Source organism: Apium graveolens, unplaced genomic scaffold (assembly GCF_009905375.1).
Source record: "Apium graveolens cultivar Ventura unplaced genomic scaffold, ASM990537v1 ctg8210, whole genome shotgun sequence".
Lineage (NCBI taxonomy): Eukaryota > Viridiplantae > Streptophyta > Magnoliopsida > Apiales > Apiaceae > Apium > Apium graveolens.
This window is the reverse complement of record NW_027420983.1, coordinates 90615-101629: the sequence shown is the minus strand read 5'-3', so window position 1 is coordinate 101629 and position 11015 is coordinate 90615. Positions and strand designations below refer to the sequence as shown.

Here is an 11015-nt window from a genome sequence, read left to right as displayed (position 1 = left end):
CAGCCGGTTTTACGAGTCGGGCGAGCCGGCTCGTTTAATTTTACACTTATCGAGCCTAAATCTTACCCGAACTCGTCTCGTTTAATTTCACGAGTCGAGCCGAGCCGGCTCGAGTAATTAAACGAGCCGGAACCTCTACCCGAGCTCGGCTCGTTTAACTAAACGAGCCGAGTCAAGCCCACTTAAACGAGTTTGAGGGCGAACTCGCGAGCCGCCCGACTTGAATTACAGCCACACGTCTAGTGATTAATCGGCTAATCAGGATTGATCAAAATGATTAACTGAGTCATTAATTAGAACTAATTTAATATTAGTTTTAGATATAAATATTAATATATGTAATTGTTTATTTATTTTGATTATACATATACAATTTTTATTATTTATATTATATAAAGAAATTTTAAATATGTCCCACTATTAAAGTAAATATAATTTTTGAGATGTAACTTATGAACTGAGATCAATTTAAGATGAAAAATTAAGAAAGTTTAAATAGTAATTATGTGTTTAAGAGAATAATATATATTTTTTAATTTTTTATCATTTATACTTTTAATTTTTTGATTTATATTTTTTATATTTTTTACCAATGAGTCTGATTTTGACCAACTAACCTGATTTTTCACGTATTAACCGGATTCATACTTTTAATTTTTTATTATATATATATATATATATTTTTTAATTTTTTACCAGTGAATCCAATTGTTTACCAATTAACCCAATTTTAATCGACTGATTTCAATTTTTTTTCGATGACTGATTTTTGTAAAACACGATTTTTAACTCGATTTTCACCTAGTCATTTCATTTTTCACCTAGTCATTTCATTTTTCACCGAAGAGTTATTAATCCCAACTTTTTGAAAGTCGGTCTTAACTTGGGTAAAATAGTATTCTAAAATTCCTTTATTCAATCGATTAATCTCCTACAAAGTACTCGACCGATTATATTTTTGAAATTTGATTAATCCATACGAATTTTCCTTTATTGGAGTATATATTTTATTTATTAAAATGAAATACTATATTAATTTAAATATGAATATTTATAGAAATTATGATATATAAATATATATTTGTTAATAAATAACTAATATTAAATATAATTAATATTATAATAGATTTGATTTTTACTCCGATTAACATTTCGATTAATCCTCGACTTTCAACTAATCCCAAATCGGTATTAGACCGATCTTCCCCGATGTCCGATTTTTACAACAGAAGGTAAAATGGTTCTTTAATAACTCAAAGTTATAACACTAATTATTGACGATTTTTCAGAAGATTCTAAGCAATCTGTTTACCAAGTACAATATTAGTTTTATTTTTGTGAAATGAATTGTATCTCTATCTTATGAACCAAATATATGTTCTTTAGACAATTTAATATTAATTAATATAATTTGGTAATTATCTTATAATTAGCCTTTTTTTTTGCTAAATATATAATTAGCCTTTTAATATAGTTTATTTAATTACTTATTTATCGATAAAAATTAATTTACAAATTAAAAGTAAATATATGTTATTAAACTTAATTTAATATTACTAAATATAATCTAAATACATGTCATAAATTTGTTACTGTTAAAATGTGATTTTTTAATTTAAAGTACATAAACGTTGTGATGGGAGTAACATATACGATCATTAAATCAATAATTTTTTTCGTAGGTAACCCGCAGCCGTTATCCTTCGGGCTTCTGGTGCGCACTGGTTAACCCTACGGGCTCACGCAATAGCGTGAACCAAGGTAAACCCTGTATTTAAGCAAGAGGCTCCGACTCAGGAGGCATAATCATAAATTCTCCTCACGGAGTATTATTTATTTTTTAAAATAATACTACAAGATAGATAAAGTTTTACACAGAATAGAAGTCAATTCGTGTTAATAGTTTACTTTTGTAGTTAGTAGTTTTCAAAATAAAAGTAATATATGTTATTTTACTTGATTATCGTAACTTAATAAATTTTTAATATAATTTATAAATAATAAAGTTTACAGAAAATAAGTCGATTCGGATTAGTAGTTTTTTAGTTTTTTCTAAAATTAAAAAATAAATATAAGTTATTTTACTTAATTAACATAACTTAATAAATATTTAATATAATTTAAAAATCGTTTAAAAAATATTTTTATTTTATAAATTAAAAAGACGATTGGATGAATACTAACTTAAAACAAAATAAAATTTACAAAGAATAAAAGTCGACTGTGTTAAAACAAAGTTGATAGAGAATAAAAGTCAACTATTCATGTAAGTACCAAAATTTGGTACTTGGGTACTTTTAGGCACCAATTATACATAGTTTCGCTTATTAATAAAGAGTATAGATCTTAGGTTTTTTTAATATAGTGGGTAAATTATTATGTTTACGAAAGATCTTGCCTTTTTCGTACTCATTTACAAATGAACCAATATGACTCCTTTTTTACACAGTTGCAAGATAACAAGGATTTTCTTAATCTGATTTTGTCAATGATATGAATCGTGCAATAAGACTAATTGATTATAGGACTCCTCAGTTATTTACAAAGTAGGTGAGAAAATAGTTAAAGAACAATATCACAATGAGGGTTGTGTGGTCCTTTTTTTTTGCCAAATTTAAAGCAGATTTTATTAATAACTTGAAAGAGATTCAATCGGGACAACCCCCAACTGATCATGCAACCAGGTTGAAAAACAAATAGAGCTAAATAATTAGCTGTTTTGTTTCCGGATTGCTTAACAAACTGAATACACATATTCTGAAAATTAAAAATGAAGGTAATGGTTTCCCGGACAATCCAGCACGCATCTCCCCCGAAAACAGTAGTTTCACAATTGACCCTCACATTAATTCGATTGATATTGCAACGTTCAGAGGACTCAGTTGCAACAACTGAGTTTAGAGGCCTCATGTTATGAACAAATATTTTTTGTGAGAGGTGAGCACATGTGATTTTCACCACCGTTCCAAACGCACCCCAGCTATCTACCTGCCGGACACCAGCTATAGACCTGCCGAAAGTGTTGTTGATGCGAGATATCCAGATCTCCCAATACACCATCCAATTATTTTCAACACAACCACCACATCGCACAAAGCGAGACACATCGCATAAAGCGAGACAATCAAACACACAAATAATAACTTAAACAGAATAATACGAAAACAACCCAAAATTCAAAAATCTCGGAATAACACCAAATTGTAATATGTTGTTAGACCGCAGATTTTGAATCCAAAAACTGAATTTTATTATAAAATCCAGACTCTTACCTTAGTAGATCTTAAAACTAAAGTGAAGAACTGTAATGGATTTTTCGAGTTTTGTAAAACAAATCTCGATTTTATTAAAGAAAAAATAAATAAAAGGAGAAGATGTAGATGAATATGGAGATAGAGATGGGTATAAAGGGTGAAGAAGAAGGTAGGGCGGCTAGGGTTTGATGAAGTTAGGGCGGCCGACTCTCATGGGCTGTGTGGTCTGAATTTTAAGCATATGTTCAAAATATTTTTAAACTTACGAAAGTGATGTATATATGTTTAGATTTTAAAAATCTATTTAAAATTTAGGGTTATGCAGCAGAATTCACATGATTATGAGATTCTATTTTAAGGATTGGTTCTAATTTGTGCCCACATGTATATGATTATGTATATATGTTAATTAATTTTGTTCCCACATTGCAAGTGTTCTTAAGAGTCATTGTTAGTACTCCTTTCGGGACAAGGCACCACAATGGATGACAAGGAAAATTTAAGAAAAGGTGAAATTTACAACAGGGTATTACCCGAAGAAACGTGCTTTAAAATGTAGAAGTATACGCTCCTTAAATATTGATTCAAAATCCGAACTTACATTTTATATCATTTAATGATAAGAGTAGATAATAAGTATGTTAGATTTTGGAAATTGTGAGAAATTAAAGATAAAATACCATTTTTATTTTTTTATAACCGTACTATCGACGATATTATAAATTGGGATCGTTTTCACGAGGACGTTGAAGTAGTTGTTTTCTTACATTTTTCGATTAGAAAATAATTAATGACTTGAACTTCAGACCAATAATATTATAGGCCTACACGAAACGCGGTCCTTTTACTAACTTGTAATTCGGACCAAAAATATTATAGCCCATACGATACGCCGCCTATTTCCTAGTATAGAGTACTTTACTGACTTGATATCCCAATGCCATGTAGCAAACATAGAAATGAATTGTTATACATAACCGTGTAAAAAAATTCCAACGCATGTGCTTCTGAGTTCCTTCGGCTCGAAATCTACTCACCGTTTGTGCTTCCAAATTTCTACTGTGCACGAAACCGTAGCCTTGCCTCTTCTTTCTACTCCAAGCCCTTGTAAGAGGTATTTTCTGAATTATATACTTTATTTTTTCATATCTTACTATTAAATTTCGTGATTCTATTAATTAACAAACTTTTCAATGATTACTAAGTGAAGAATTAATAATTTGAAATTTTCAGAGCTAGATATATAAAAGAATTTCTCGATTACTCAGTTCATGTATGTGTTAATACACCCCCCTTGGGATTCCACTTGTATGTTGGATTGAAGAGCGCATCACTAGAGCTCATCACAGGGGAAATATTCCCATTAGAATCAGGATGAAAGTTTTAAGAATAAAAGGGTTTTATTAATTTGGCCTCGGTCAAAATAGATTGGATTCCAAATCAAGCCATTTAATCTATTAAATTTTTAATACATTGGGACTTAGTATGTTAATTGTTAATAAATTTAAGTCAAGACATGATTTTCTTTAGAAATATAATCATGTCACAATATATATGTATATATGACTAAATATAGAAAAAGAAGGAGAGAAAGATAATGAACACAAGAGTACAGTTAACTGTGTGCATTGCTATACTACTACAGAGCAAGATAATGAACACAAGAATACAGTGAACTGTGTGTATTGTCTATACTACCACTTCTGCTGCATTTTCTGTTGTGCTTTGTTATACAAGAAGGAAGAGTAAGTCTCTTTATATAAAAAAACATAGCTTCTCTTTAAAGCTTGCTTTTGTCACTTGGTGGCTCCTCTTGCTACATTAATTATGATGTCACCATTGTGACATGATCTCACTTGTGTCATATCCTAGCTAATATTTAACAAATCATGATATATGAATTTTTTTTATTTTGGAAATTTGAATGAAGATAGAGGTGCATTTGCATAATGATTCTTTGTTTTGTTTGAGATTTATAAAATTAGTCAATGATATATTTCTTCACTGAAAAGAATTATTTTATTTGATGCAAGGTGTGCAGTGACAAATTCTCCACTATGGACTTACCAGAAGAATTGATTGCTGAAATTATATCAAGAACTCCTGTGAGGACAATAGTGTCATGCAAAAGCGTGTGCAAAAGATGGTGTAATATAGTTTCAGAACCATTTTTTTCGCGTCTGCATCTCTCTATATCATCTAAAATGCTTTTACTTCATCAAGGAGACGCCGAGGACGTAGATGATGACAATGATGGTGACCTTGCAGTGGTTGAACTAGATGACCAACATCACCAACATGATATTCATCACGAGCCTATGATGAGATTTTCCCCGGGACTTGCCTTGGGAGACTATGTGGGGTTAATTGGATCAGTTAATGGGTTAATATGCTTAGAAGATAGTTATGATGATTCAGCATATGTATGCAATCCAATTACACAAGAGTACATACGCCTTCAAGATTCCGAGTACACCAGAGTATCATATTTAAAGGGATATTATGGCTTTAGACTTGTTGAATCGAACCAACAGTACAAGATTGTACGTTTTTATAAGGGTAGATTTCCTTCAACTGAATATGACCTAGGGAGCGAGGTTTATACGCTTGGAACCGGCATGTGGAGAGATCTAGGACATGTCCCCTTCCATCTGAATGAACATGATAGGGGTCACTATGTCAGTGGCCGCCTCCATTGGTTAGCTGGTGAACTAATATGTGCTTTCGATTTGGATAGAGAATTATTTCGTCCAATGGAAGCTCCTCCACGGGCTCCTGGGAATACAGATCATTTTAGCATCTTGGGAGTCCATAATCATTTTAGGAACTTGGGAGTACTTAAAGGTTGCTTGTGTATATGTGATATAACACTATACTCTGAACTTTCTATTTGGGTGAAGAGAGATTATGGCGTGGAAGATAGTTGGAGTAAAAAACTCATCATCACTCCTAATCCTCCGTTACATGAAGGTATAAATACCGACATGGTTCGGCTTCTTAAAGTTCTCAAAGATGGGAACATCTTAATGTATTGTGACCAACTTCAATTGTTCACTTATCATCCTCAACATAAAACATTGCGACATCACATTTTCCCGGAGGGTGAGTTTCTCACATTTGGTGCGATGACTTATGTCCCCGGTTTTATCAGTCTAGAGAGGAGTTTCACCTTGGAGGGTGTCAAAAGATGGGAGTCTCCTCAAGTAGAAGACTGACTTATAACCGAATAGAGCAAAACAGGATCGAAAATAGGGCCGAGTCCGAGCAGTCTCCCGAGTACTAAGGCCGAGTAATCTAAGTTGTTGAACATTGCTTATTTTACTGCAAAAATACAAGGTTTTTATAACTAGTTCCATTTCAAGAACACGTTATGTTTTAAGCTTTTCTAGTTGTTTATCTAATATTTGTATGTACTCCTAATTTCAAAATTTAATAATTACTGTAGGCTGCGAGATAACTTTAGCATTTAGTGCTTGACATTTTTATAACATTTACATATCATATAAATGATTTTTATGTTGTATGCTTGTAAATTGCTCTTGGTTGATTCTGTTTTTCATGATTCATAGTATTATTTCCCTTTCATCTTGATGAGTGTAGTTTATTTTATTTATTCAGCTTTGGCCTAGCTTTGTTGGGCTTTGGTTTTAGGTCAAATTTGGTGGTCATACTTTAAATTTTTCATTTAGGAAGGCCTTGTTATAACTTCTGTTGTTAGCTAAGTTGCAGTTTGAATTATACAGCTGGTTTTACATTTGTAATCCTATCTTACATTATGTTACTTGTATAAGTTATCCACACGGAAGAACTGTAAGATTTAGAGGCATATTTCTTTTAGAGTGGCTTTTCATTTGTAGATGTTAGTATTTCCCTAAAATTGAGTGTTAAACCAAAGCGAGTTGGGTTAAGAAGTAAGTTTAAAGTCAAATGACAAAAATGCATAAGTTCATTCGGGGTTATGTATGTGAAAGTGAAAGAAAATCACAAAAACCAGTTTAATTAAACCTTAAAACTGTGTCTGATAACATATACTATAAGTGCTCTCGCTGCTCTGTCTGCGCTAGAAGCTCAAAGTTGTTCATCGGATTTAAATGTATCCTGAAAGCTTTAAAGCTGTTTAGGGCTACTCTGGTTTATCTTGATTTTCAACTTGTTTCTCGATATCTTGATTTTAATAGTTAGGAATTATGATGTAGTATGTGTCTATGACAATCTTCATTGCTTAGTTTATGATCCAAAGGCCATTATGGAAGTTTGTGTACTTTCAGTTCGAAGAAAGTTGCTGTTCAATTAACTGCCTATGTTCCTGGAGTTTGTGGGAAACTCTAACAAAGTAGGTGCTGTTGTATATGTGAACTTCTTTGACTCAGCCATTATGATTAAAGAAATGGTCGTTTGAGTATCACATTACAAGTTCGCCCTGTGGGGAATTTATATGCTACAGTGATTTTTTCCCCTCCAGTAATCATCCTCAAATTAAGACACTGCAAAAACTTGACAATTTCATAAGCCTCGTTGTAGTTTGTAATTGATGCAAATGTTCAAATTCCAAGTTTATCGGGCTCGAGTTTGTATATGGTGGTATACTTTTAGAGGTCACACAGCCTAAACGTGAGGCTGCCTGGGGTGTCACATGGGATTAAAACATAGTTTACTATTTTATCTAAATTATTTTAATCTAAAAAAACACTACAAATTAGCGATATTTTTGTAAATTTGAACCTAACTCCTTTTTTATTATATCATTTTATTGTAAGAAAAAATTTATGAACACGACGATGCTATTTACAACTATGACATACTTGAATTTAGCAAACGAACGGATCTGAGCCGTCCAGATCAAGTTTAGCTTAATTTTCTTTTTTTAGATGAGCTGAATTTAATAAACTAACGGAAAGTGATGTTCAAGATCGGCTCTTTATTATATGAATTCGAGCCGAATTTGAACAAACTCGAGTTGTCCCCTAATATTTCACATGTATTTTTTACTCGACCGAATTTAAAATATAATTTTTAGTTTTACAAATTGCATCAAGATCAAATACTAGTTTTTATTTTATAATGATATATATACAAACACTCTACCCATAATTTCTAATCTAAATCATTTATTTTTCAAGTTGTGTTTTAAGAACATAAACAATTTTATTTTAAATTTTTGAGTTCTTAATTTTAGAAATCATACATTACTTATTTTTTTTTAAAAAAAAATTCAATAATATACGGCATTTACACATATAATCGAAATTGAACAAACGTATGATCATATCGTTGTTGAATCCTTCGTTCTTTGATAGGCAACCAAGTAATTTTTTAAAGAGATATGTACATGTTGTAATATTTCAGTTGTTGTTTTGAGCAATCAACCATAGATGCATCATCATCAAACCTTTATCACTTAATCAATATCATGAAATTTCTGCAGAATTGTAATCCCAGACATATGACCAACAAGAAATAAAAACCAAACTCTCACAATTAAGGAGAAACTAAACAAACCCAAATAAATTGGTAACCAAGGAAAAATGGAAACTAAATCAAGAAAAACAAGATTGAGGCTATTTTGAGATGGCTACTCAATAGAGAGCGAAAGAGAGTTTGTACGTTACATTTTAAAATGTCCATGTCGAAATGTTATTATGTTTAGATATTTTGCTTAAGTTTAATTTTTATAAATCACAAGTTATTTAATGATTTTATAAAAATATTAAAAATTGGAGATGAGTTGGTAACAATATTGGATAGTTTCATTTGAAAAAACTAAGTGTTTAATTTAGAAATACAAGCAAATTTTCTAAAATATTTAAAAAAATTATTAAATTATGAGAAAAATGTAATAATAACAATATTTAAGTGATCAATAATAATTTATTATTTATAATATATATGAACTTTATATGAGTCGAGTTCGAGTCAAGTCTGAGTCGATTACGAGCTAAACAAGCCGAGTCAGAATCCAGCAAACAAAAAGCTCGGCTCAATTATTCATTCGAATTCATTTTCATATTCTTGATCGCCCTCGTTTAGAATACTGAACCGAATCGAGTTTACGTAAACAAGTCAATCCTGAATTTCGTTTACGAACATCTCTTCTCATTTACGGTCCTTCTATTAATTGTAATATTCATCTCACTTGATTATTTACTTATTATTTAGTAAGTTAATCAAATATATTAAAAACAATATTTGTCCAGTTTTAATTTGTATTTAATCATTAAAATATAGAAATTTTTCTAACCGGTCTTGTAAAAATTGGAAATTGGACTTTATCAGTAGCGGGACCGTCTAGTTAGGGCTGTAATTCGGGCCGAGCGAGCCGAGTTTCGAGCAGGGCGTATTCGAGCCGAGATTAATCGAGTCGAGTCGAGCCGGCTCGTTTAGTTAAACGAGCCTAAACCTCTGTCCGAACTCGACTCGTTTAATTTTATGAGTCGAGTCGAGCCGGCTCGTTTAGCTAAACGAGCCGGTTTTAACGAGTCGGGCGAGCCGGCTCGTTTAATTTTACACTTAGTCGAGCCTAAATCTGTACCCGAACTCGTCTCGTTTAATTTCACGAGTCGAGCCGAGCCGGCTCGAGTAATTAAACGAGCCGGAACCTCTACCCGAGCTCGGCTCGTTTAACTAAATGAGCCGAGTCAAGCCCACTTAAACGAGTTTGAGCCGGGCGAACTCGCGAGCCGCCCGACTTGAATTACAGCCACACGTCTAGTGATTAATCGGCTAATCAGGGATTGATCAAAATGATTAACTGAGTCATTAATTAGAACTAATTTAATATTAGTTTTAGATATAAATATTAATATATGTAATTGTTTATTTATTTTGATTATACATATACAATTTTTATTATTTATATTTATATAAAGAAATTTTAAATATGTCCCACTATTAAAGTAAATATAATTTTTGAGATGTAACTTATGAACTGAGATCAATTTAAGATGAAAAATTAAGAAAGTTTAAATAGTAATTATGTGTTTAAGAGAATAATATATATTTTTTAATTTTTTATCATTTATACTTTTAATTTTTTGATTTATATTTTTTTATATTTTTTACCAATGAGTCTGATTTTTGACCAACTAACCTGATTTTTCACGTATTTACCGGATTCATACTTTTAATTTTTTATTTATATATATATATATTTTTTTTAAAAAATTTTTTACCAGTGAATCCAATTGTTTACCAATTAACCCAATTTTTAATCGACTGATTTCAATTTTTTTCGATGACTGATTTTTGTAAAACACGATTTTTAACTCGAGTTTCACCTAGTCATTTCATTTTTCACCTAGTCATTTCATTTTTCACCGAAGAGTTATTAATCCCAACTTTTTGAAAGTCGGTCTTAACTTGGGTAAAATAGTATTCTAAAATTCTTTTATTCAATCGATTAATCTCCTACAAAGTATTCGACCGATTCGATTTTTGAAATTTGATTAATCCTTACGAATTTTCCTTTATTGGAGTATATATATTTTATTTTTTAAAATGAAATACTATATTAATTTAAATATGAATATTTATAGAAATTATGATATAATAAATATATATTTGTTAATAAATAACTAATATATTAAATATAATTTAATATTATAATAGATTTGATTTTTACTCCGATTAACAATTTCGATTAATCCTCGACTTTGAACTAATCCCAAATCGGTAGCTAGACCGATCTTCCCCGATCTCCGATTTTTACAACAGAAGGTAAAATGGTTCTTTAATAACTCAAAAGTTATAACACTAATTATTGAC

General features: G+C 30.9%; 1 protein-coding gene across 1 annotated transcript; it reads left to right on the top strand.

Moving 5' to 3' along the window:
* Positions 1–5311: 5311 nt before the first annotated feature.
* On the top strand, positions 5312–6469 carry LOC141704755 (F-box protein At3g07870-like). Its single transcript, XM_074507939.1, has one exon. The coding sequence runs from the start codon at positions 5312–5314 to the stop codon at positions 6467–6469; it is 1158 nt and encodes a 385-aa protein (XP_074364040.1).
* The last annotated feature ends 4546 nt before the right edge of the window (positions 6470–11015 follow it).